At 42.4% G+C, this 26768-nt stretch overlaps 2 protein-coding genes across 3 annotated transcripts in view; both read right to left on the bottom strand.

Annotated features, from left to right (window-relative positions):
- Positions 1–728: 728 nt before the first annotated feature.
- On the bottom strand, positions 729–3033 carry sst1.2 (somatostatin 1, tandem duplicate 2). The gene is made up of 4 exons (XM_071497290.1): positions 2904–3033; positions 2634–2812; positions 960–1178; positions 729–875 (listed from the first exon to the last, which is right to left on the bottom strand). The coding sequence occupies exons 2-3, from the start codon at positions 2808–2810 to the stop codon at positions 972–974; spliced, it is 384 nt and encodes a 127-aa protein (XP_071353391.1). The 5' UTR covers positions 2811–2812; positions 2904–3033; the 3' UTR covers positions 729–875; positions 960–971.
- A 7006-nt stretch (positions 3034–10039) lies between these two features.
- The window catches only part of col4a3 (collagen, type IV, alpha 3), a 40306-nt gene continuing 23577 nt past the window's right edge, over positions 10040–26768 (bottom strand). For both annotated transcript variants that reach the window (XM_071496103.1, XM_071496104.1), the window contains exons 27-52: positions 26674–26766; positions 25532–25636; positions 25349–25443; positions 24278–24428; positions 23398–23511; positions 23111–23278; positions 22020–22109; positions 21804–21938; positions 21450–21548; positions 21215–21304; positions 20648–20787; positions 19980–20106; positions 19287–19367; positions 19035–19136; positions 18848–18895; positions 18574–18759; positions 17425–17555; positions 17263–17335; positions 17049–17120; positions 16813–16938; positions 16601–16699; positions 15332–15544; positions 14288–14465; positions 14031–14145; positions 13719–13891; positions 10040–12933 (exon numbers count right to left, since the gene is read on the bottom strand). In XM_071496103.1, coding sequence (XP_071352204.1) covers positions 12852–12933; positions 13719–13891; positions 14031–14145; positions 14288–14465; positions 15332–15544; positions 16601–16699; positions 16813–16938; positions 17049–17120; positions 17263–17335; positions 17425–17555; positions 18574–18759; positions 18848–18895; positions 19035–19136; positions 19287–19367; positions 19980–20106; positions 20648–20787; positions 21215–21304; positions 21450–21548; positions 21804–21938; positions 22020–22109; positions 23111–23278; positions 23398–23511; positions 24278–24428; positions 25349–25443; positions 25532–25636; positions 26674–26766 — 3086 coding nt within the window. In that variant the 3' untranslated portion in view covers positions 10040–12851. The remainder of the gene's footprint in view (positions 12934–13718; positions 13892–14030; positions 14146–14287; positions 14466–15331; positions 15545–16600; positions 16700–16812; positions 16939–17048; positions 17121–17262; positions 17336–17424; positions 17556–18573; positions 18760–18847; positions 18896–19034; positions 19137–19286; positions 19368–19979; positions 20107–20647; positions 20788–21214; positions 21305–21449; positions 21549–21803; positions 21939–22019; positions 22110–23110; positions 23279–23397; positions 23512–24277; positions 24429–25348; positions 25444–25531; positions 25637–26673; positions 26767–26768) is intronic.

Raw genomic sequence — 26768 nt, 5'->3', positions numbered from 1 at the left:
TCACAGTTACTCCTGTTGGATGCGGTTCGTCCTTCTTGGTGGTATGCTGACATTACCCTGGATACCGTGGCTTTTGATACATCACAAAGACTTGCTGTCTTGGTCACAGATGCGCCAGCAAGACATGCACCAACAATTTGTCCTCTTTTGAACTCTGATATGTCACCCATAATGTTGTGTGCATTGCAATATTTTGAGCAAAACTGTGCTATTACTCTGCTAATTGAACCTTCACACTCTGCTCTTACTGGTGCAATGTGCAATCGATGAAGACTGGCCACCAGGCTGGTCAAATTTAGCCATGAAACCTCCAACACTAAATTGGCAGGTGTTTCAGTTTCATTGTCCAACCCCTGTATATATATATATATATATATATATATATATATATATGTATATATATATATATATATGATATGTGTCTGGTCACTAGATCTCAGCTACACACACACACACTCAGCTCTGTTTAATGTGTTGAATCAATATTTGCTCTCTCTCTCTGATCTCCATTAGAGGTTAATTTGACTCGACCCGCTCTCTGTTCAAACACTGAAACCTGCTGCTGTTTACACACACACACGCACACACACACCCACACACGCCTGGACACTATGTCCTCCTCCAGAAATAAATATAATCTGTCAATAATCTATTCACACAATCAGTAATCAATGATCTAATCTGTTTTATGTTCTCAACTCAGGGCAGACAGAGGCGGAGCCACACACTTTGATTTCTCTCTTTAATTATTAATTACATTAATTATTCAGGTATACTGCAGCCAGACAGCCGCTGATTGGGCCATCCAGTCGCTCAGGTAAAGGTCAGGTGATCTGGGATTGGTTGGTTGGTCCAGTGAATGGGCGGGGCCTCAGCTTGAAATAAAAAAAAAACAACAAAAACAGGTGAGTAACAGAAAGTAAGTTACCTGAGTGGGGCTTAGACAGACACTCAGATACCTTGGTGGGGCATTAACAGGAAGTGAAGCCTTTCCAGTAGAAGTTCTTGCACCCGGCTTTGCGTTCACGGGGGGGCAGGTTGTTGGGGGCATCAACGGACCGCTCCAGGTTCATCCTTCCTCCTGTTGCCGTGGAAACCACCTCAGCTTCCCTCTGGGCGTCGGCCTCAGGCAGAGACATCTGAGCCAGCAGGTCCTCCACCGCACGTTTACTCCACTCCTGAAAGACAACACACAGAACTGGTCAGAATAAATCAGAACCAGTCAGAACTGTTACACGAGCAGCAGCACACCGCCAAAATAAAATGCACATTGCTGCAGTAAATGGTTAAAACCTTTTTGAAGTGTCTAAGTGTTGCTGTTTGGGAAATAAAACCATCTAATGATCAACGATACATTTACATTGATTTCATATCCAACTGCAGATGAACATCGACCTGTCACTCTGAGAACTGTAGATAAACTATAGAGGACACCATGTTTGTTTGACCTCCAGCTGCTGGAGACCAGGAGCATAAAATCACAGCTTATTGCTATGATTCAAGTGACCCTCAGCTCAGGATGTGATGGAGATCCTGCGTCGTCTCATGAGTCTGTCTTAACTGGAAACTTCACTGTTTCTGTTATTTAATTTTCCTGATGTGTTTGCTTCCAATGATGCTCTGTCTGAGGAGGGGACATTCACCTGATGTACAAACTACCAGTTCATCCTCATCCCGACCTCTTCTCTCCTGGAAAACCCAGTTCTGATAAAACACAACAGTGACCTTTGCACATTGTTTGAGTAAGTATTTGAGTGTGGTGCCTTCTTCACCTCTTCAGAGACACATCTGTGATGGACTCTCTTCTGCCCCCTATGGCTGGAGGGCAGAAAACACGAGTCTGCTCTACCTTCAAAAACCTTCCTGTACAAGTAGCATACAGCTATTTTTCTATGAGCAGTGTCTGATGAAGACTAACTTTATGATTTTTCCCACCTCTGATAAACACCTGCACACAGCTGCTTCACTTGAACATCTGGAAACATCTGGAGCGTCTTATCCATGGAACTGAAGGAAACTATACCTGGCTTCTGTATTTCAACATATTTTTGTCACTATACGTACAAACATGAAGAGCAGTTAAAGGAATAGTTTAACATTTACTGAAATCCTCTCTGAGAGTCAGATGTTCACACTGATCTCACCCTCATGCATAAATACATACATATAAATCATTAGCTCAGATTAGCATCAAGTCTGGAAACTGGGGAAGCAGCTAGCTTATCTCTGTCCAAAGGAACCAAAAACCACTTACCAGGGCCTCTACAGCTCACTGGTTAACACATCAGCAATAACGGATGTGTAAAAAAGACCTCAACATTTGTCAGAGGGGGTTATCACTGGAAAAGGTCTTGGCCAGGACCAGGAGCAGGACCAGGACCAGGACCAGTTGCCCTTCAACCAACAGAGACTTAAAGAAGTCACAGAAAAAGTCCAGCACATGAGCCCCTGCTCTGTTTTTATATTTCCTCAAATGTGAAACTATTTCTTTAAACACAAGTAAATCAGTGTTAACGCCCCACAACATGAGGACACAGATCAGGCAGATACGTCCACAGCAGCTGAATTCTGAATGACTGAGGTGACGATGGAGGATGATTTGGGTTTGGTTGATTGGTTGTTGGATCTCTCACCTGTGACAGGAGTCCTGCCCCCCGAGCTCTTTGCAGCAGCCGGTGGTGACGCAGCTCCAGGTCCAGGTCTTGGTTCTGGTACTGGTCCTGGTCTCTGTCGGGCTGAGAGGAAACACCCGGACTGCACAGAACCAAAACCACGAGAACAAAGATGGCGGGACAACGTGCGTACTGCATACCTGCCAAAAGAAGAGAAGAAGAAACATGCACACCTGAGGAGGGAAGTCAGGAAGAGAGCAGCAAAGACAGAGAGAGAGAGAAGGTTCCTACTGTCTGCTGGTCTGGTGTCTTCTGCTGGTCCTGATCCTGGTCCTGGTTCTTGGCTTGTCTCTGGTCCTGGTCCTCTGGCTGCTGCTGTTTTGAAGCCTGAGTCTCCTCCTCTTCCAAGTCACATGGTGCAGTGTGTCTGATTGACAGCCGGCGGGCTGCGAGGTGATGAAGGAACGCTGAAATTCAAGTTAAACAAACGTCCATTAGTCCTTATTGACTTTAAATGGAGCCTGAGCCATAAAACAATAAAACTATCAGCAGCAGCAGCGTCTTCCCGCCGCCGGCATTCATCTAACAAAGACAACGGCAGAATGTCAGGCTGAAGAGGAGAGGAATTAACGGAGCGTTCAGAGGATTAGCAGACTTCATTAGCACTCGCTGATATCTCCATTAAACAAAGAGGCAGCAGCAGAGTCGCCCACTCAACATTTAGTCAGAACAAACACGACTTAATACTGGAGAAAAACACTCATCATATATTAGTTTAAAATGTTCTGCTGCAGTGAGACGGAGTGGAAATGACATCAGGGAATTCCAGTAGCCCTCAGTCACAGCAATGACTCCACACTGACACATGTAGAGAGACCAGCTCCTGCAGGAGGCATCGGTGAAACGTTGTCAGTGTTCAGGCCTGGAGCAGGACCCACTCCAGGTCCCCTCTGAGTTAAACCTCTGTCTCCCACAAACTACTTTTATATTCAGTTGATCTGCAGCATCACATCGACAGAAACATAATGCATCATACTGTCCAGAAATATCAGGACCTGACAATGTTGGACACAAATGAAAGATAAAAGTAAAAATCCTTCTATTCTATCTAATCCTTTCATTCACAGACTTCAGAATAAAATCTATGAATCAAACTGATTTTGTCTTTAAATGTTCAGAGTCGATTGTCCTTTTTGTCATTTATCAACTGCAAACAAACAACCAAAGTAAATCTGACACTGATTTGATTCACAGTCAGGAAAATGTTTGAACATTTTATTATTTCATTCCTGTTTCTACATTATAGATATAAATAGATATAAATTGTTGATTATTATTAAAGGTCCATCCAGTCTAAAGTTAGATGTTCATGTGTTTTGATTATAAAGCAGGTCTAGGTTCTATATATTTATTTATTTTTTGGGGGCTTTTTGTGCCTTTATGATAGATCAGTGGAGACTGACAGGAAAGGGGGTAGAGAGAGGGGAATGACATGCAGGAAAGAATCAGACCGATCGGGAGTTGAACCAGCGACTGCCTGCTAAGAGCGTCTTGCGCTCACACATGGAACGTGCCCTAACCACTCGACTACCGGGCCGCACCGTCTAGGTTCTATATTAATACTGTGAAAGTATCAAAGCCCCAGTCCACAGAGACATGCACACAGCCTTAAAACGAGCCGTCAGGACTTCTAGAACTTTGTGATGTCACAACTATACAGTGGCTGAGATCCTCTCTTCTGATTGGCTGACTGACCTGTTGTTACTAGAGCTCCAGAGAGAAGCCTGAGAGAGGAGATGTAAAACTACACTGAGATGGTTTTTGGTTCTTAAAACCACAACTATATCTTCTGATGGAGATCAACACTTCAGATAAAACACAGGAGAAGTTAAAATATGGACCTTTAATATTTCAAACAAATAAAATTAACTTTTTAAAAATGTTCCTGCAGAAAAACAGAGCACTGAATAAGGAATGCATAATATGGCGGGTAAAGGGTTGATCTATATCTTTGATTGGTTATTGATTCTCTGATGTGTTAAAATGAACTGATGAACTCAGACTTGAAAACGTATGAAGGCCAAAGACTGTATATGACATGAACACAAACACACACATACTTAGGTTAAAGTAACCAGAGTCTTCTGTCCTCAGCCAGGGCTCAGGACTCAGGACTGAACCTGCACCATCCACCTCTGACCTTTGACCTCTGAGCATGGTTAAGCCAGAGATCATGTTTGTGAAAAGCTGAGAGGAGACAGAGTTATCGTCAGTGAACATCACCTACACTGACTGTTTCATTACATCCTGGTAAAAACAGAAACAGAACAACCTCATGTTCACCATGTTTTTGTTGGGTTGTTGGTTCATTTATCTAACTGTTTGGTTTCACAGTTTCATTAAGTTAAGTCTCTGATATTTAATCAAACTTCGCACTGCACTATTCATTCTGTTAGTGTGTTTATCTCTTTTAATTGTGTTTTTTTGTCTTTTTCCATCTCATTGTCCTGTCTTTTTATGTCTAATGTAAAACAGTTGAAAGGTGCCGTTCTAATAAACCAATAACTATCGCACTGGGTCTGGATCTAAACCACAGACCAAAGCGAATGACTTTTCTATAGATGGACACTTTGCAGCCAGTGTGCACATAATTATAACAGTACAACAAACACACACAGATGTATGAGCAACATAAACACATTAAAGGTCCCCTGTAGTTCATGATCAGCAGCACTGTGGAGAAATGTTTTCATGCTTGGCTCCCTGCTGTGTTTCTGCTGTTACTACATTTACTGAAGGAAAAGATCTGAATACTCTTCCTCAGCTGTGCTGAGGTCAAGTGATGATGACACCTTCACTGAAGAAGGCCATGCAATACAGCTGAAAGCTGCTTAAGAGGTGGTTAAGAGACCTGAAGCCTTGTCAGTACAGAGAGCCAGAGTTAACACTCGCACAACCACTAACACTGTGTCAGTCACTGCCAGTTACAAGCTAACAAACAACATAAACAAATAAAAGATGCTAACTATGCTATCCATTCTGATTCTGGTCTCAACAGACTCCTCGTCTGAGTCTGGGTCTGACTGAGGCTAAAAAATGTGGCTGAGTCTCTCTGATGTTCTGTGCTTTCACCTGGACACCTGGAGCAAGCAGGTGGTGGGCGGGGCCAAAGCCTGATCCAGGTTTCTCAACCAGGAAGTCATAGTAGATGAGCCCGGGACCAGTTTTTATGTGAAAACATGTGAAACTAAACATGAATCTCAAGTTTTCTGGTTTCCATGGCTCCAGCCACAGACTTTACGCCAACACATATAAGCATTTATAACAGAGGAACGAGTCGACTTTGGGCTGCAGGAGATTTTTTTAGTTGCACGTGAGGGTGGAGGTGCTGCATTACATCTGTTAGGTTCTCAGACCTTTTTATGCTTAGGACCCTAAACAGACACAAACTAGAACACTGACCCCATCTGACGAGAGTTTTTTTTTCTGATATTTTATCACTGAAGGTTACAGTCATTTATGAAAATACATTTTCCAGTACAAACTAAAGCACAGACACACAACTCACCTACACACAGTGAACAATATAAAAACACAAACATTAGAAAGAGTTGAATACACCAGGATCTCTGACAGAGACTAACAACACAAAGCCTCACGTTGTGTTAATGATCTGAGGCCTAGTCCCTGTGTCAGACTAAGCTTTGTCTGGTGTTTGGTATGTCTGATGTGTTTATTGGTATTTTATAAAACAGTTTGATGCTTTATGATGATATCATCATGTGACTGACCTTTAACTGCATCTTTAACATTTTATTATAAACTGAACAAATATATAAACAAAACTCGTGTGTTTTTACTTCTGCTAAAATTAAAGATCTAAGATTTTTTTCTACACACAGATGGTTTATTTTTCTTCAACGTTCTGTGTTTAAATCGGTGTCAGTGATCACCTGACAGATGTGTCATATCCAGATGTTGATTACACAGCACTATTATTACACAGGTGTGACCTGGGCTGCCACAATAAAAGTCCACTTTAAAATGTGCAGTTTTATTTTGAAAAAAGACATTTAATAGACACTGAATTGTGTGACCTGGGCTACAGAGTTTTTTCTTTTTTTTAAAATTTTGGATCAGAGAACCAGTCAGTATCTGGTGCAACACAGAGTTGATCAGATTGTTGACTGTTGGTCTGCTCCTCTTCGGTGTGAAGCTGCTGGATGTTGACAGGAAGTGGATCACGCTGTCATACACACAGATCCAGATCGTCTCACACATGCTCAGTGGGTCACATGACTGTGAGTGAGAGGCTGATGAACTGACACGCTCTCAGAAACCACGCTGGACACGTCTGACAGTGAAATGAACAACAGTCCATGGACAAAAGCTCTGGTCACATTCAGATACACACTACCTCAAATCCAAACATCAACCTCAGGGGCTGAGAAGTGAGGAGCTAAAAACTGCAGCTCCTCTAATGACCACTCGAGTCTGACTCTAACCGTGAGTCAGTCCCCATAGACTCCCATGTTAAAATGTCCAACTTTACAGCAGAAAGAAACATGTTTACAGCCTGGTACAGAAACTGTTCTGATCTCCAGAGCTAATTTCCTCCATGACAACTGTACGGGCTGAATCTTAAAGAACTCACATGTTTACATTTTATTAAGGACTAAAGTGATGGAGAATTGAGGGTGGCCTGTTTGAGCGACAGGTGGATGGGTATATGTTTGACACTAACCTTCCACAGGAGTCTTGGTTTTCAACCCTTTTGGATTAGCTAGGAATTAGCGGCGGAGTCAGTCACTGCCAAGATGGCGATGGTGGAGCAGCTCACTCTGAGCTTCAGAAACCTGTGGGTGACGACACAGAGGCTCCGTCCATCTTTATTTACACTCTGTGGTCAAAATGTGAAACATCTGTGGAATTATTTTGTGTGATAAAAATGCACATTTTAAAGTGGACTTTTAAGTGACAGCCCAAATCACACCTGTGCAATAATCCTGCTGTGTAATCAACATCTGGATATGCCACACCTGTCAGGTGGAGGAATGAGCTAGACAAGGAGAAAATTTTAACTCTAATTCTGTGAGAGCCCCTCCCCCTCCCTCTTCCCACTCACAGCCTCCACAGTTACCATCTACAGACTCAGATCAGCCTCCACTGTGACGACCAGGTAACAACAGTGTTTGTCCTGAGCCTCAACACTGTTTGTCACTGTCATGAAATTAAACTGCTATGAAATCATCTCAATACAACCAGCCTGACTCAGGCAATGACCCTGCAGTACATTTAACAACAATCAAGTTAGTCTGGTGTAAAATATGGTTGTCAGTGGAAATGAGTGAACTCTGTAGGTTGGCCTGTTCTGAATTGAATCAACAAGTCTGCATTACATGGTTAATAGTCTATGTGATCATTTATCTCTGTGTAAATTGATAATTTTGTGGTAATCTTTTGAGCATTAAACATCTACATATGTGTATGGGCATTCAAATCAATAAATATGTAAGTAATTCTATTTCTTTATACACAACTATGAGATGAGAGATGCCCTTTTTTTTTTTTGGTTTAAGCTGACCTGACCCTCAGGACGTCTGTGCACGGCCCTGCTCACTGACACATTTAAATACATCTGTGAAGAAAACAGAAGAGAAATAAACCGTCTGTGTGAGAAAAAGTCTCAGACCTTTAACTTCAACTCATGAAAAAAGGAGTAAAAACAAAAGTGTTGTGTTTATGTTTTTGTTCAGTGTAATTGTTGTTACATTTGTGTGTCATTGCTGCTCTGCATGTGTGTGTCCACAGTGAAAATGTTTTGATATCAATAATGATCAGTTATTGATTTCCTGTCTGTGAGATCACTTGATTGATCTGTGACTCTGAGCTGTGAAGATAAAACTGACTTGACTTCATCCTCATCGTCATCTTCATCTTCTCTGGATGCTAATAAACAACACATTAGCAGCAGCGGGTTGTCACGGTAACACATTAACAGCAGGCAACCTTCACTAAGGAGCTGCAGGCATGAACACACACACACACGGGAGCATGATGGGAAGGTGATGACATCACTCATCCTCCCTGTGATGCGTCCAGTTTTTCTTTCCACACTGAGTCAGTGAGTGAAGTCACAAGCCTGAAAATTACTGGGGAATGTAATTAAAAATGATCACATGACGAGCAGAGACGACTGAGACTGAGAGAGAGGACATTCATTTATCTTTAAAGTTTAGTTCATCTGAGAAGATGAAGCTCTAACTACTCAGTGATAAACTTCCTGGAGTGTTTTTCCGTTCGGTTTTCTCTTCTCCAAACCTGACTGCAGCTGTCTCCTGATCAGACTCCATCACTTCAAGCTGAAACTAATATGTCAAACCAGAATTTGAAGCACTATAAATCAGAGTAATTGACCCTCATGGTGCTCACAAAGCTTTTTGCAAAAATCTTTTCACAAAACACCAAAAATCATCAGAAGAAGAAGAACTGTGTTTTCCATTGCCACCTGAGGATTTATACAAACTAAAATCACAGCAACTGCAATGAACCACTGTTAAAAACATTTACTCACGTTGTTTTTTCTTGGCTTTAAAGGTAATCTGTGTTTGTGACTCTGTATTAGATGATTGGGTCTGGGGAGGGATGGTTGGAGCAGGTTGTAGAGAGAGACAAGCTCAGAGCAGCTCATTAAAAAAAACTGAAGAAATCTGTGAGAACTGAACTTTGAGCTGAAGCTAATTTTCTAACTGAAAAAGAAAATGACTAGATTGAATCCACTTTGAAGTTCCTCTCCTGACATGTTTTAAAATCCTCTGCTCTGCTGAAACTCATCTACTTGAGCCTCAGTCAGACCCAGACTCCGAATCAGAGACTAGCAGACGGATCAGAACTGTGAGCATAGTTAGCATCTTTTCTTTGTTTATGTTGTTTATTAGCTTGTAACTGGCAGTGGCTGACACAGTGTTAGTTGTTGTGCTAATGCTAACTCTGACACTCTGGATTGACAAGGTTTCAGGTCTATTTAGCCCCACCCCCTGTCCCCACAAGTTGACAGGATTGGTTCCTTAGGTTCTATGACATATGAATCCCTGGCTGTCTGAATCTGTTTTTATGAGACTGTCATTGGTTCACTGCAGTTCAAGGTGGAAACACTCAGTCATGGTGTTGACTGATTATTTCACTCATCAAATGTCTTTATTATAGAAAAACATCAAGTGGACATTAACAATTGTAATGTAAACATGTGACAAACCCTCTCTAGTTTGCCACTGTTTGGTTTGTGCCCTCTGGCCTTTTGTAGAAACATAGCAGTGCAACATGATGGGCTCTGTGGAGGAGAACCTGCTTATATGAAGGGCTCATTAGCTTCTAAGCTAACAAAATCATGATTTTCAGTTTCAGGTGATTATACACTAATGAAAACATAATTTTGAATATCATGGTGCTTTAATGAACAACAGACTGATCTAACTTCTGTAAAACACATTTTTAAAAACTCAACAAGAATCATTGTCACAAACAGATAAAGATTATCTCACGGCATCACTATTTCAGAAAATAACAACAATAACAGCACAAGAGTATGTACATCTGAAAACAATAAAGCGTCTAAAAACCTTTAATTTGATTTGATCAGACTCTGTAAACACTTTGTACATCTATAGTCTCTATTATTAGAATCAGCCAAAGGTCACAGACTGACAGAGCAATGTTAGGACAGAAGACGACAAATCCCAGGAAGCATTGCTGTGAGAACCATCCAATCAGAGAGCTTCAGATTCTGTTGCTGTGCAGAAAATCAAAAAGTTTTAATTTTGTATTTCTGAGTTTTTTTCATTCACGTAAAGTTTCCTCAGAGCTCCACTTGGTGGCCGTTACAGGAAGTGCAGCTGAGCAGGCTGCTGATTGGTTAAGGTCTTCTTCTTCTGCTTCTCCTGTGTTTCAGCTCTGTCCTCCTCTGGCAGAAGGAGGTACTGCAGCTCTTGTGATATTATTTGTGCGAGTGGTACTAACAGTGATGACAGTATTAGTGAGTGGCAGTGCTACAGTAGTAGTTAGAGGCTGTAACAATTAGTAGATAATAGTCACAGTAGTAGTAGTAATATGAACAGAGGGAGCACTTACAGGTGTATTAACATTAGTAGTACTTTTCAGTAGTCGTAGCAGTTGAACCATCAGTACCAGTGCTTACAATAGTAAAAGCAGCAGAAATAGCTGTAGCAGTACTTTGATATTAGAACTATTAGTAAAGGTAACAGTTGTAGTAGTAGCACTTACTGTGGTATCAGCAATAAAAGTACTTACAGTAGTAGTAGTAGCAGTAGCAGTAGCAGTACCTGTTCACCGTCTGAGTTTGATTTGTATAAAAACCCAGGGCATATATAAAGTATTGTACACAGAGTACCACTGTAACAGTAGTAGTAGTAGTGGTAGTAGGTGTAACTATGTGGTAGTACACATAGTGTTACACACTACACTATGTAGTACTGTGATCCCAGTCGTATTACTCCCACAAGTAAAATGTACTCCTACTTTGACAGTACATTTTACTGCTGGTACTCTGTTAGTTTCATTGTTCTCAGTGCAGGAATTTTAAAGCAGAATTAAAAGTTTGATGTTAAAGTTGAGTCACTCTGACTGAAACCATCTGCGTCCGTCAGTGGCAGCGGTACTCAGAGTATTTGCAGTAGTAGTAGTAGTAGAAGCAGCTGTGTACTCACACCAGCAGTGATTGACATTCTGAGGCGTCGGGACACAAAACAACACTGGGTTAACTAATTATCTATTGATCACTGATTGAGAGTTAAACTTTGTTTGAATCAGAAATGAACATTTTCTCTTTGATTTATATATAAAACATATATATAAATCAAAGAGAAAATGATAGATAGACTGTCTAGAGTGAACCAGTGTAAACTTCAGCAACATTAAACGCTCAGAACAAACAGTCAGAAAATATCTGTTTCTCTGATTAAGAGTTAAAACCACAAGAAGTTCATTGACACAAAAACTGAAGGAGAGAACTGAAGTCAACTACGACTCCCAATGAGCATTTCACCAGCAAACACCCAACTCCACAGCTCAACCAATGCTGATGTAATGTTGTTTAAACTCTAATTACGAGCAGCCGAGTGGGAAATGTGTAATTCTGAGTTGGTGGATTTGTGTCTCTCACCCAGTGAACAGACCCACAGACATCAGTGCAAATTACATTCACATAAAACCGTTAACGCTACACACACAATGTTAACACTAACACACACACAACATTAAAGCTAACACACTCACACACTCACACACAACATTAATGCTAACACACTCACACACACAACGTTAACACTCACACACTCACACACAACATTAATGCTAACACACTCACACAACATTAACACTAACACACTCACACACAAAATTAATGCTAACACACTCACATACAACATTGACCCTCACACACTCACACACACATCATTGACACTAACACCCTCACACACAACGTTAACACTAACACACTCACACACAACATTAACACTAACACACAACATTAATGCTAACCAACTTACAACAATGTTAAATCTAACACACTCACACACAACATTAATGCTAAAACACTCACACAAAACATTAACACTAACACACTCACACACCAAATGAATGCTAACACACTCACACAAACAATGTTAACACTAACACACTCACACACAACATTGACACTAACAAACTCACACACACAACATTGACACTAACACACTCACACACACACACACACAACGTGAACACTAACACACTCCATTCAGCTCATTTTCTAGGACCAGGGTTCATGTGGTGACAAACTGCTACAGGAAGACAGCAGAAGAAGTGATTGAGGCTGTTTGTCTGCTGTGACCACAGGGTTAGCATCAGGGCTAATTAACCAGCCTGGGACAGAGTCTGAGTACCAGCTGCTCTTCACACACTGTGCAGTACATTAAACATTTAATTCATTCAGTTTCTGATTCTGGGCCAGTTCTGGGTGACGTGTTTTGGTGGCAAATTAAACAATGAAAATAAAACAGCAGAGGGCGGAGATGTCTCTTCTTTGATTGGTCCGTTCTTCAACCCATAAAGTTGTCCCATGGCTGACACCTTGGCTCAGTGCTGGTGTGAGTACAGGGGCTGTTGTCAGTAGTATTAATGTCGGTAGTATTAGCAGCAGCAGTATTTACAGTACAGCAGTGCTGGCAGCAGCTCTGACACTCCTCACAGCCTCTTCATGCAGACCTGACAGCGGCTGATCAGTCTGCCAGGAAACTGTGCTTGGTCAGTCTGAGGTGTTGGTTTACTGTGGGACGAGAGATATACACACACACGTTATTACAGGAGAGAGAGAGAGAGAGATGCTGCATTAAATGAGTGCCTCAGTCACTGAAGCCTGACGTCAGAGTTTCTTCAGACAGGACTCAGACAGAAGGTGGGTTCAGTAAATCTGGCTGGGTCCAGTTCAGCGCTCAGAGACTGACTCTGAGAATTCCTGAAACATTAATGAACCTGAATGAAATGTGAGTTTGGTTCTTGTCAAACACAAAGAAGACTACAACAGGTGACTGCACATTGTTTTTAACCCCCTCAGCTGCTGGTGTCTGAGAGGACACTGCCCCCTGATGGTACTGCTGAGAGGACACTGTCCCCTGCTGGTGTCTCAGGACTGCAGCTGGATTACATCTTACTCCACATTAAGGTCAGTCTCAGAAACTAATGCTCAAATTTTCTTTAATTTTCCTTTTTTTATGATTTGACTTCCTGATTCTGAAGAACAACACATCATTTCAGCTGTTTTTGTTGTAGCTGTATTTACATGGTTCTAACTCAAATGTGTTTGTCTGTGTGTACCTGGAGATTTGCTGTTAAAGGTGTAGTGTACCTGTACCCGTGCAGTGACAAAGATGTTTCATTCCAGAACATGAAGATGACATTGTTGTGTTCCTGAAAGTTTGATTGACCTGTTACCTGCTACTTATACCTGGTAATGGTGTGTCGTACCTGAACATGTCGTTACAGGTGTGTTGTGCCTGAACATGTCATTAAAGGTGTGTCGTACCTGAACATGTCGTTATAGGTGTGTCGTACCTGAACATGTCATTAGGGTTGAGAGCAGCCAGCCAGTAGCTGTAGGAGTCAGTGTAGTAGTTGCAGGTTCCTCTGCCGTGACACTCGATGAAGGGAATCTTCCTGAAGTGTTCCAGGCAGGATCCAGGTGAGGCCAGGGGCTGACCCGATCCCTCCGCGCCCACTCCTGTTTCCTAGAGACCAACAGCACCAACAGCAAGGGTCAAAGGTCAGAGCAGAAACACTAACTCACTCCACTGAGCTCTTTTTATAGGAACTGGGGGTTTAGACATGAAGCACGTGACTCAACCTGACCCAACAAGATCAGCTCACCATCACGAAGGAGTATCCAAACCAGAGATGATCCCACCCATACGGACATTCGGGAATGACACTGGTCTGACTGTGGACTGCGATCACGTTGGCTCCGCCCTCACATACAGTACACCTGCAAGATGGGAAACACACATACAGTAAACCTGCAACACGGGAAACACACATACAGTACACCTGCAACACAGGAAACACACATACAGTACACCTGCAACACGGGAAACGTACTAGTGCGTGTGTGTATGTGTTAGTGTTACCGGCTGATGTAACCCTCCAGTGACTGCCCTGAGATGAAGGGGACACTGCCTGGCAGTGTTTCGTTAGTGGACAGCCAATAGGAGTAGTCGTTGCGCGAGGCGTAGCGGCAGGTGCTGTCAGTGTTGCAGAACAGGAAGGGCATGGTGGTAAAGAGAGGGAGACAGCTACCTAATGTACCTGAAGAGAGAGAAAGAGAGGGACAGATGTTTGTGGTTTGATTTTAAAGACACAACATGAACGTTGTGTGTCTGAACGTGGCAAAGAGTCCATCAGAAATATTTTCCTGCTCTGCTCTTTTGAGTTTTTCTTAAAAACATAAACGTCACTTTCTCCAAACTGCATGACTTCATGAATCTTTTTTGGGATCCAAAATTAACATCTTAAACCTGCAAAACATTTTGAAATGATGAGGAAAGTTTGCAGGGAATTATGGGACAAAAAGCATCACCAGATATGTACTGATCTGCTGGTTCTGATTTGTTACTGAAAACACAATGAGATCTCTCACTAATTCACACGTAACTAATCACTCATGTCTTCCTGCAGTGTCTTATAGTGCATCTTTATTTAAATGAAAGTAATACTGCAGGGGTGAGAACGTATTCATCATATCTTTACTGTTGATAGAACAAAAGAAAGTGATGGATCAGCTTCCTCGTCATCATGAATCACCGACTCATCTTTTCTATTATCTTAGTCCTAGTCAATCCTTATGTTCTCGTTATTTCAGTACGACAAACTGTGTTTGTGTATGTGTTGGGCCTTGAGATGTTTAGTTGTTTAATCTATAACATTGTTTCATATTTGATAAAATGATCACGTTTGTCCACTATGTGTTATTTTCTCTATTCTTTGAATGATTTTTAAAAGGACTTTTTAACATTATTTTGAAATGTACGATAATAATAACTTTATTATTATGATCATAATTATACTACCATCAGAAGTTTTATATGAATTATCTTAATGAGTAAAGTCATCAGTAACTATATGCCTCTTTGAATATCAGTGGAGTAGAAGTATAAAGTTATGCATCATGTTACCCAGGTCTTGTCCATGAGCTCGGTTGTTTCCATTGATGAACAGCAGGGAGTATCCACTGTACACCTCAGTGGATCCTGCAGGGCACTTTGGGACAAAGAGGTTCTGACTGTGCCTAGTGAACAGGAAGCTGTCCTTCTCTGGTGCAGTTACGCAGGGGCCCTGTGGACCTGGAATACCTTTAGCACCAGGTTGACCTCGTGGACCTGCCGTACCTGTCAATACAGGGTCAGTTCTGGATGAGCCGCTGAATCAGGAGCTTCTCAGAAAAAACTTGATTTGGTGTCTTTAATAGCACAAACAGACCAATGTTCCACACTGCCTTGTCTCTGTCAGTTTTGATACTTTAACTTCCACTAGTTAAAGGAGTCAAACTATAAACTCTTCTGTGAATCAACTTCTGCATCATACATGAAGAAAAAAAGACATCTTCAAAACTAAAAAAGGACTCGAGACTGTCAGACGTCCTGAGAGTTCACACGGTCGAGTGTAGGAAACCTCTCCAGACAAGACTTGAGTTTGCTGAAAATCATTGATCAAAGCCAAGTCAGATTTTATTTAGATGACCCAATATCACAAATCACAAATTTTGCTTAACAACACCCAGGTATTCAGGACCAGTGGGGGACCCTAAGGCCCTTCTAGACCTTCAGAGAAGGACAGACATATCAGCATTTTAAATGTTGTATTTAATCTCTTTCATTTAATTTTTTTCTTGTCTAATTCTAATTTTATAATTATTCTCTTCTCATTTCAAATTTTAGGCTAATTGTCTATCAAGTGTGCATCAAAAGTGAATGGGTTATTGTCCTAAAAACCATCTTCCAATTAGATTTGTCTTTTCTGCTGTTTTCTCTGGATAGAGAAACAGTTAGCTGGCTCATTCACTGATTAGGACTTAACAACTATAATGAAGACCTTGGTGTTTAGAAAAGTGGCAGGTGAATAAACGAGTCACATTTGGACTTGTAGTGGGCGGGACCAGAAATCACTGCCCCTGGCCGTCTTTAAGGCCCAAGTCTGGAGTCATCTCACAGAGAAATTGTCACTTTTTCTTTTCCAGCAGGTGCGTTCATTGTGCGTGTCTTCACTTAAACCTCCAAGAGAACAGAAGTTCTCCACTGTCCAGGACTAAATATCCGATGTTACAGAACAATCTCCACCTGTAGTGACTTAATGAAAACAATATTAAACTCTCTTTAGTTGACAGCATCTTTAATATTTCCAGCGTTAGCTGTGTGGTTCTTTTTAAAGAACATCAGATTTCGTACCTTGTCGTCCAGGGAATCCTCGGTCTCCCTGATCCCCTTTCAATCCAGGACGACCTCCTGGTCCTCTTTTACCAGCCTGCCCTTCTCTGCCCTTAAAACCTGCAGCCACAAAACACAGCACTGATTCTAAAATTCACTTCACAGTGTTTGTGTCTAAACCTGCTCACACCTAAAGCCTGAAGACTTAGACTGAAACATTATTCCAGACTCACCTGGAGTTCCTGGTCTCCCACGGATCCCTGGGGATCCACTTTGTCCTGGGGCTCCCGGATCTCCAGGCAAGCCTTTGTCTCCTGGAATCAGTCTCACCTCCCTGGGTACATCTATCCCCCTCGGTCCTGCAGGGGGCAGTACAAGGTATTACTATCACCAGTGGCAGTACACTGTAAATTGTAGTAATACTCTGTATTACTGTGTCAGAGCAGTACTGCAGACGGCTCAGTGTTACCTCTCCTTCCAGGTGGTCCTGGAGGTCCTTGCAAGCCAGGGAGACCTTGAGATCCATCATCTCCCTTCAAACCTGAAACACATACAGAGGAAGTTCTGTTCTACAACAAAAACCTTCACACACGGACTCGCACCCTGACACCCTGCAGTTTTTCTTACGGTCTTTGAAGACCATGAACTGGGAGAGATGAATATTTGTATACTGGAGTTCTTACCGACAGGCCCTGTGACACCAGTTTCTCCAGTCATGCCTTTGAATCCAGGTAGGCCCGGGGGTCCGTCTAACCCCTGTCGACAACAAGAGGCTGATGATTTAAAGCAACAGAAACTTGATGGAGTGTTTCTCAGCGTACACTGTAACTATGGGATGTACTGACCAGGTTGCCTTGTGGACCAGGGTCACCGGAGCAGCCAGATGGTCCTGAGGCACCTGTTTCTCCTTTACTGCCCTTATCTCCTTTATTTCCAGGACCTGGAGGCCCAGGAGGACCCTTACAGCCGGCTGGACCTACAGAGACAGAGAGAATTATTTTCACTTTGGCTCTTTGACCATGGGACCATTTGATGAAGGTTAATTTAACATCTGTGTTGCTCTTTGAACCTCTAGAGCCATGTGTGAGACATGTCTTTGTATATATTTGTATATAATGATTATCTGATCTTCCTTGGTCTGTTCCATCTTGACTACGGAGACCTCAGAGTCTAGAGCCAGGCTGGCAGCTCTGTGAGGCAGCACAGACCTGCTTTAAACTACTGATGTCAAAGTCCAGCTGAGGCTGATGGAAATTAGCTTTGCAGGTCATAGACCAGGTTCTGAGATACATCCAGGTAGCAGCAGGGGCTGGTCACTGTCCCACAGACCTGTCCTTCTGACCCAGAGATGGGTGGTCCCGTGATGTGGTCCTGTTAACTCTCCTGCTTGCCCTCCCCATGATGCCGAGCAACATTAATACCATGCAGAACACATGGTAGGTGATGCCTATACATCCCAACATGCCATCCCCCTCTCTGACAGTGCCCTACCAGCTCCTGATACTTGCCCCCCTCCCTCCATGGGGATCTGATCTTCTGGGAGGGCAGAAAGCTCTGACAGTATGACCCCATCAGCCTCAGTGATGCTGGAGTCAGAGAACATGAGCTGGTGCTCAGGTCCAGTCACCTACTGTTGCTCTCATGAAAGCAGAATGTTTCCTGGATGGGCGGAGGTGCTGTGCCCCCGACAGTAGTCAGCCAAAGTACTGGACAAATCGAAATGTTGGCGCCATATGAAGTCATCAAATATATTACAATTCATCCTGAGAGGAATATGAGTGTTTATTACAATCCATGTTTCACTCTGATGATCACAATTTGCTATAAACATTCATTTCCTTATGTCTCTGAACAGATCTAAACGTTTACACTTTCCTGGAGCTCCTTTGGTGCTAAAAGGACATTTGAACATCAATGTCAAAGGCTCCAGAGTAGCTACGCCTGTGGTGAGACCCAGTTCAGCAGTAATGAACTCATCTAATCTGCCTCTTTACCTTTTGGTCCTCGTACTCCGGGGGGTCCGTTTTCTCCTTTGCTTCCTTCAGTGCATAATCCCTCCACGCCAGGCCAACCAGGAGGACCAGGGGGTCCAGGAGGACCAGAACAACCTGGGTTTCCCCCAGGACCTGTAGGACCAGGAGGGCCACAGGGACCAGGAGGACCCTTCTCTCCAGCGCAGCCTGAGAAGATGAGGGGGTGTGGATGGTTAAGTTCTTATCCATTAGTTCCAATTGAAAACTAAACTTATAATGAGAACTGAGGACTCACCAGGTGGACCTTTCTCTCCCTCTGGACCCCGGGGTCCAATTCCAGGAGCTGGGGAAAGAAAACTGGTCAGCTGAACCTGATACCTAAACTTTTCACAACATCACGAAACACTTCCATCCAATCAGAATGAGGATGGTGGCTGGCCACTGTCCAATCAGATTCTGTTTCATCCAGTCTGGTCTCTTACCTCCCATGGCTCCTTTCTCTCCAGGAGGTCCAGGTATCCCATCTTGTCCCTGGTTGCCTCTGGGACCAGCTGGACCAGGATCTCCAGGTGCCCCTTTGTTACCTAAAAAAAGTGTTGGTTACCAACTGAGAGGACACACATCAGCCTGTTCTTATCACCTCGTGTTTAGATTAAAGTCTGGATCAGTAGAAGTGTTGTTGCAGGTGCCACCACCTGATGACATTAATAACTGTGTAACACTATTTTATGTACCTGGGAGACCAGTGGGTCCTGGAGGGCCATTAATCCCTGGAGGACCATCACTACCCTTTTCACCAGGAGATCCAGGAAGACCTGAGACAGACAGAGAGGAGAGCTTTTCATTTAGCCTGGAAGACATAATAATCAAATTTTCAGTCAAATTTAGCACAAATTCTGAGTGAATTTGCAGAAAACAAAGAAAATGTGACTAAATTTCAGTTTCCACCCATGATTGCCTCTTAGTGATTCTCCAGCTACTGCCATCAAACCACAGAAGAAGAAAATTAGGTCATTAAAAGATTGAGTCAATGCTCAGACGATGGGAAACCATGTGGACGACGGAGCAGACGGCGGGTTCATCACTTTTCAATAAGAAATTGATCAAAAACACAACAAAAATCTATCTGAACTGCTTTAACCTTTCTGGTGGATTAGTGTTACCATGGTTTCCAAATGATGCTGCATAGTTATATGTATTATTCATTCAGAAAATTCAAGATCAGTGGATGGATTTATAGAAGTACATCTTCTGAGTTAATGGTAAAATCTGTTTATCTCTTGTCACAGGATTCTGTGGTTGAACCAAGAGAATCAGGTCTTCACACTCTGTATTTAGCACCTGTATGTCACCTCAATGTAACACAGAACAGACTCCAGACTGTTTTAGCTGCAGATAAATGAAGTGTAAACTGTTAAGAATCACACCTCTGCATCCTGAAGGTCCAGAGTGTCCTTTGGGGCCACAGGGGCCACAGCCTCCTGGAGGACCAAAGTCCCCAAGGTCTCCTGGTTTCCCCTTTGTACCCGAGGGTCCTGGACATCCTGGATTCCCCTGAAAGGACAGAGCAGGAGAGGACACTTCTTCACTTTTAGGAGCATTTGAAACAAAAGATATTAAGGTCATAAATATATAATTATCAATAATGTGTATAATCATAGAACAGCAGCGATCGAAAACAATCCTTTTTCTTTTGAATAATTTAAATTATTTTCTGTATCTTTGTTGTTTATTTTATGCTTCTTTTGTGTTTCGTATTTGAACAGCATGTGTACCTGAATGATGGAAGAAAGAGGAAAAAGAAGGAGTAAAAGAGAGACAACACTAGGCTAAATTCGAGAAAGGGAAACATGGAAGTGTAAAAACCAGAGAGAACTGGTGAAGACTGAGGGCATGTCAACATAAAGCAGAATGTCATCTGCAAACAAAAGAACAGGTCTGTGATAAAATGAAATTATTGAAGAAGATCCCACATATAGCAACACTGCAATCAACAAGTTAAACCTGTTCTCTTCATGATGCTTTGTTTTGTCTGGAACCATTAATGTGACATCTTGTTTTTATTGATAGATAGTGGTGTGTATGTGCGTGACACCTTCTCTCCTGGACATCCTTGAGATCCTGGTCCAGGTGGACTTGGTTCCCCTTTAATACCTTTAGGCCCCCCTGGTCCTGGTGTTCCATCTGAACCAGGTGTCCCACAAGGGCCTGCACAACCTTTCTCACCTTTAACACCTGGACAGAAAACACCAGGAGATGGTGGAAAAGCAAAGAGACGGAGATCGTCCCAGTGAAAGTCTGTCTTTAAATCCAGATCTGTTTTCACAGGGTTCAGTTTGATGTTTTAGAGGTGTACCATTTGTCTCACACAGCTTTAGTGTTATATTTAATGTTCTTAATGTTCCCCTGTATTGTTCCAGACAAGTAAATTAATCATTTTAATGATGTTAAATGTATTCAATTAGTGACCTTTGACAGAGAAGACTCAGCAGATGGACCAATTATAACTCAGTATCATTTTTACTGATCAACACTCCATTTGCAGTTCCAGATCATATTTGTGATGAGACAGTAAAATCATCTGATATTTGTCTTTTTAAAATGTTTGTAGTGATACATAGTTTGTGTTGTTGATGAGGGTGGGTGGGGATAACAGGATTACCTGGTTTCCCCATCTCTCCTGGGTTACCGGGGAGACCAGAAGGACCAGGAGGACCTTTCTGCCCATCTCTGCCGGGGTCCCCAGGAAGTCCTGAGACACAAAAACATTTATCTGATTTATCTGATGGTCATGAAAACATAAAAACGTGACACAATGTGTCCTGTTCAGGATTTCTGTAGCTCCTACAGGGCAAATAATCATCCACATGAACAAACAGTGTTTTGAATTACTTCACCTGCTGGACCAGCGTTTCCAGGTACACCGTTGATGCCATCAGGGCCCTGAGGTCCCGGGAGGCCCTTCTCTCCTTTAGTACCAGTGAAACCGATGGGCCCTAAGGGTGAGACATGAAGCAGTACAAGTACCTCTTCAATGTGTGGTTGTTACACTTTAGTTTTTCTATGGCTTAAACAAACTACATATGACATTTAAACAGTGAGATTTAGAGGCTAGCTGTTTCCGCCTGTGTCCAGTCTCTTTGCTAAGCTAAGCTAACCAGCTGTAGGGTTTATATGAAACAGACAGAGATAAAGTAAAGACAGTGATCCTGACAGAGTGCTACTGAATAGAAAATAAGAGAATAGAGTACCAGGCTCTCCAGGGTCTCCAGGATCTCCATACACCTCAACAAAAGTAGGCATTCCTCTGGGTCCGGGCTCCCCTCGATCCCCCTGAGGCCCTGGAGGGCCCTGAGAACCGCTGGCACCATCTACTCCCATCTCACCTGGGAGACAGACAGTTACAATGAGGCATAATTGATTGATTGATTGATTGATTGATTGATTGATTAATTGATTGATGAAACCTTTTGGTCCTGGCTGTCCTGTCTCTCCTGGTTTCCCATCATCACCTGGACGCCCAAGAGGTCCTGGAGGACCCATGTCCCCTCTGATACCTGAAACATACATATGTTGATGTTATTATACTTATAAGGACAGTGCAGTGACTTACAATCACAGCTTGACCTGATTAGCTGAATGTAAATTAATGGGCTACTGACTTGGTTTAAGTCTTTTATAGAAAATACATGTCCATAGCATCTGATTATATTGCATTAGCTTAGCTTGTCTTCTGTTGTTGCGTCTTGTCTAATTCTCAGTGGACTGTAGATGAATATAGTTTATTTTACATTTACATTTATTTTATATTTTACATCAAAGAACTGCAAACATTAGCTGGAATTAGTACTCGTTAAGGACAGAATAACAGGTCAAACAGATAAATCAACTTGTAAAGAATCAATGCTATTGGCTGGCAGAGGAAACTGTTTTGAAAAATCAGCAGCTACAGTGAGAGACTGCACAGATCCATGCATCTGAATAAAATTTTGCATTAAGACGGTTCCATTTGCCATTTGTCTATCCTTTATAAAAGATATATTTTATAAAAAGATCTTTTATAAAAGATAGACAAAGATTTTATTTGTTGATGAAAACTATGATACAGTAAGTACTAGTTTACTGGTAGCTGGGTTTCCATCACAGTTTCGTGCATATTAGAAGTGATTTTTTAGAAGCGACAAGTTCATAAAACACAATTGTGAACATTCTGTGTTTCCATTGAATGATGTTATGTGAATGAAGCTGGTTTTCTCCCTTCAGGATATCGTTCCAATTAAAGGTGACGTCAGATTTCAAGCAGTCTGTGGTTGGTACTGGCTCCCTGGGGCCTGATACAACAGGTGCCACAACTCCAATACCTTTGAATTTCCATTTCAATTTTGCAAAATACTGCTTTCTGAAAAACCCCCTAATGCGAGCGTAAACCGTATTTTTCATCTCAATGCAAACTTAAAACAAATGTGTCTTTTGTGTGTCACAAGGTTTGAATGAAATCAGAAATATTCATGTCAGAAATATAAGTGGGGCACAAGCAAATGTGGCCATGCCTCCTCACCTGGGCTTCCGGGCTCCCCATTGGTCCCTCTCAGGCCCTTCAGTCCAACAGCTCCTACTGGTCCTGGAGGTCCATCAAACCCTGGGGCCCCGTATGGTCCCTGATGCCCTGGAGTTCCCAAGCCCGGGAGCCCAGGGTCACCCTGCACCCCCTTTGAGCCCCGGGCTCCTGCAAAATAAGAAAGCTGTTAGACTGAGAGACAGGTGGGTTCTCTCATGTGTTTTTTGTTTATTTTAGCCAGTCTTACAGACAAATCTCAGGGGCTTTGCATTCTGCACAGTTGGTACCTGTGAATCCGATGACGCCCATCTGTCCTTCCTCTCCTGCAGGTCCAGGAGCTCCCTCTAAGCATGGTCCCACAAGACCTACAGGACCGGGTTCACCATCCAGACCACTACGACCTGAGAGACACTTCAGTTCAGTCCTGATCCCTCGCTCCCACCCCCACCACAGCACTTAGAATCAACTTGGACAAAAAAATTTTCCATCCCAGTTCTCCTCGACCTGAGAGGAGCAGAGTCTATCACAACATTGTCACAAACTCAGAGAACAAACGTTCCTTTAAGAAACATAACATCAACTTTGGCATAACACAAGGCTCAAGCCTAGGTCCAGTCCTTCTCACCCTTTATATGCTGCTCTTTGGCAGTGTCATCAGAAGACATGGACTCAATTTTATGCTGATGATACACAACTTTATATTGCTGTGTCTCCTGATGACACGCGTCCCATCAACAACCTTAACAAGTATATTTTACAAATGAATGGTTTGATGGCTCAGAACTTCCTTCAGCCCAACCAGGATAAAACTGAGGAACTTGTCATTGGAGCAGAGGCAAAGAGAGAAACGGACCTCTAAACTGAAGTCACTGGCCCAGACACCAGGCTAGAAACCACGGTGTGATCATAGACTCTAAATTAAGTTTTAATGGTCAAATCCAAGACATGACCAAATCTGCCTTTTAGAGTATGTCTGTTTCTGTTCCAGGTCAACAGTGAGACACTTCCTGTTGTAATGCTCTCCTCTGTGGTCCACCAAACAGAGCCACAGGTCAACTTGTACAAAATTCAGCTGCTTATGTGCTGATCAGGACCAGAACACATTATGCCATCTGTCAGGATTGATTTTAAGATTTTTTTGTTGGTTTCAGATCTTAAAGGAGCTACCATTAGGTCCTGGTGGTCCATCTAGTCCTGGACGTCCTGGTACTCCATCTGGACCCTGGGGTCCTGGGTCTCCTTGGGGCCCCACAGAACCATCTTCTCCCTGAGGGCCTGACTGACCCTGCTGGCCTGGGAAACCGATACCCATGTCTCCCTGTGACCACAGAGACCAGTTCAAACTGCTCAATATGACTTGGACAGCGTCACAGGAAGCAGTGTGATGCATTCATGACATATGGGAGATATAATAATTAACTAACGCTCTGATATATCTGATTAAGAGCCAATGCATACAGGAGAGTCTGAACACTGCACATCAGACAAGTCCTCATGTCATGTGATTAAACCTCAATTTATTGATATTGTTAATACTCCATCTGCTCTGATGACACAAAGCTGTTTATTCAACACAGATGGGCCTGTCAGGAACATGTTTTGAAATGCTTTTAGTAAGAGTTAATCACTCTATTGACTACATCACAATGTTGATTGATTTATTGATTGATTGTAGTGACTGATATGGAATTGATGGAACTGTTATCAGCCAGTTTCATGCTGTAAATACTGTAAATAATTTGATATGTAAATATTGTTGTCACTGATTGGCTCAACCTGAGATTCACATGTGGCTTGACTCAGGTGAACTTTTGGACTCTACTGTTAATAATATCAGTATATAGTGACAGGCTGTAATAATATAATATAATATAAAATAATATAATATGTGAAAATTGTTCTAATTTCTGATTTGTTCTGTTTTACATGTTTTTATTTCATATGTATATATTTCATATTTGGAATTTCAGTATTTATACATAAATAACATTTGCGTATGGATTGTTTCAGTCAGAATTTTGTTTGTGTATTAAACTTGTTTTCATGTAAAATCAGGTTATATCTGGCTTTTTGCCCTACCACGGCCTTGGGACACATGTCAGTGATGATGGTCCCTGCAGGACGATGTGAACTCTGCACAGGGGTCACAGGTCACTGAGATCAACCTGGACATGAAACCTGTCTGAACATTTATATTCTTTAGGTTTAAGACTTCCTGTTTGTGTGAGTCCTTGCTACCTTTGGACCCGGCATCCCTGGTGGACCTGATGGCCCTGCTCGTCCCTTGATACCAAAACTTGATAAGCCTCGAGCTCCTGGAAGGCCCTTTCCTCCTGAAGCCGGAGAAAAATAAAAGCATGACTGTTATTTATCATTTTCAGTTAACATGAACTGTTTTTTCACCACTGTTCCTACACTGACCTTTCACCCCTGGGAAGCCTGGGGGGCCCTGCACAGAGAATCCTTTATCTCCTTTTTCTCCCCTTGGACCCACAGATCCTGGAGCACCTGGAGGTCCTGTCACACCTGAGACCAGCAGAACACACAGGTGAATCAGCAGGTAAACATGTACAGATAGAACCGATGGAACCTGATTCAACAGGTTCATCAAGTGATATTTCTACAGATTTCCACATATAAATACTCAGAGGGGAAAAGATGGGTTTTGTCAGGACTGTGCAGCATGGCGCTCTCTGAACTGCTGATCCTATTGCAGGATCCCCAGTCAGTGACTCATGTGTAAACCCCTGGTAGTGTTTCCTGGTCGCTGAGTCTTGAGTTCACCTGTCTTAGTCCTTGTTCTAATTTCCGGTGCCATAGATTGACATTCACCAAGTGAGAGCAGCTAAAAGTTTTTGTTGTTTTGCCAAGACCATAGATTCTTCAGTGTCCTGTCTCTGACTGATGTTTAAAGTGATTGCAGCTGGTCTGTTTGTAGCTCAGAATATTTTTAATACATTTTAAAACTTGAAGAGAAAAATTACTTGCCTCATATCCCTCTGCCACTCAGACTAGTTTCAGATCACATGCTATTTATCCAGAGTCAGATCAAATATGAACCATTTGTGTGAAATTTTGTCTGTGCAAAGTCACGAGTAATGCCTAAAAAGTGTTTCGCGGGCTTGACCTTTGACCTTAGACCACCAAAATCTGATCAGTTCATCCTTAAGTCCAGAGTTTGCACATTGTCACATTCAATCATCTGTTTCTGGGCTGAATCTGTTCTGTCTGCTCGTTTGATCGAACGCGTCAGTTTAGAGATTTTCAGTCGGAAACATAAACTGACATAATGAAGGTTATTAGATTTATGATATTTTACCTCAAGATTTGACAACAAATCGGTTTTACTGCTGCACATTTCCAAACTACAGATTTCAAACAATTAGCAATTAGCTGACACACTGTGAGGCTGGAGCCCTTGAGGGGCCCTTGGAGTTCTGGGGTCCTGGGGTCTTTACCTGTTTGGTAATCTTGTGTGATCTTTGCCTTTTATGACTTGGTTTCACAGATTCTGCAGATTCACCTGTTTCTAGAATGAGCTCCAGCAGAAGAACCTGTCTTACCTTCAGGTCCTGGATTTCCAGATAAACCTTTCTCTCCTTTCTGTCCTGGGTCTCCTGGATATGTTTTGATTTCACCTGGAGCACCTTTTTCACCT

This window comes from Trachinotus anak, unplaced genomic scaffold (assembly GCF_046630095.1).
Source record: "Trachinotus anak isolate AG129_WGS33_773 ecotype Australia unplaced genomic scaffold, CSIRO_AGI_Tana_v1 ptg000014l, whole genome shotgun sequence".
Classification (NCBI taxonomy): Eukaryota; Metazoa; Chordata; class Actinopteri; order Carangiformes; family Carangidae; genus Trachinotus; species Trachinotus anak.
Note: the sequence above shows the minus strand (reverse complement) of the source record. Positions and strands in the feature narration are given on the sequence as shown.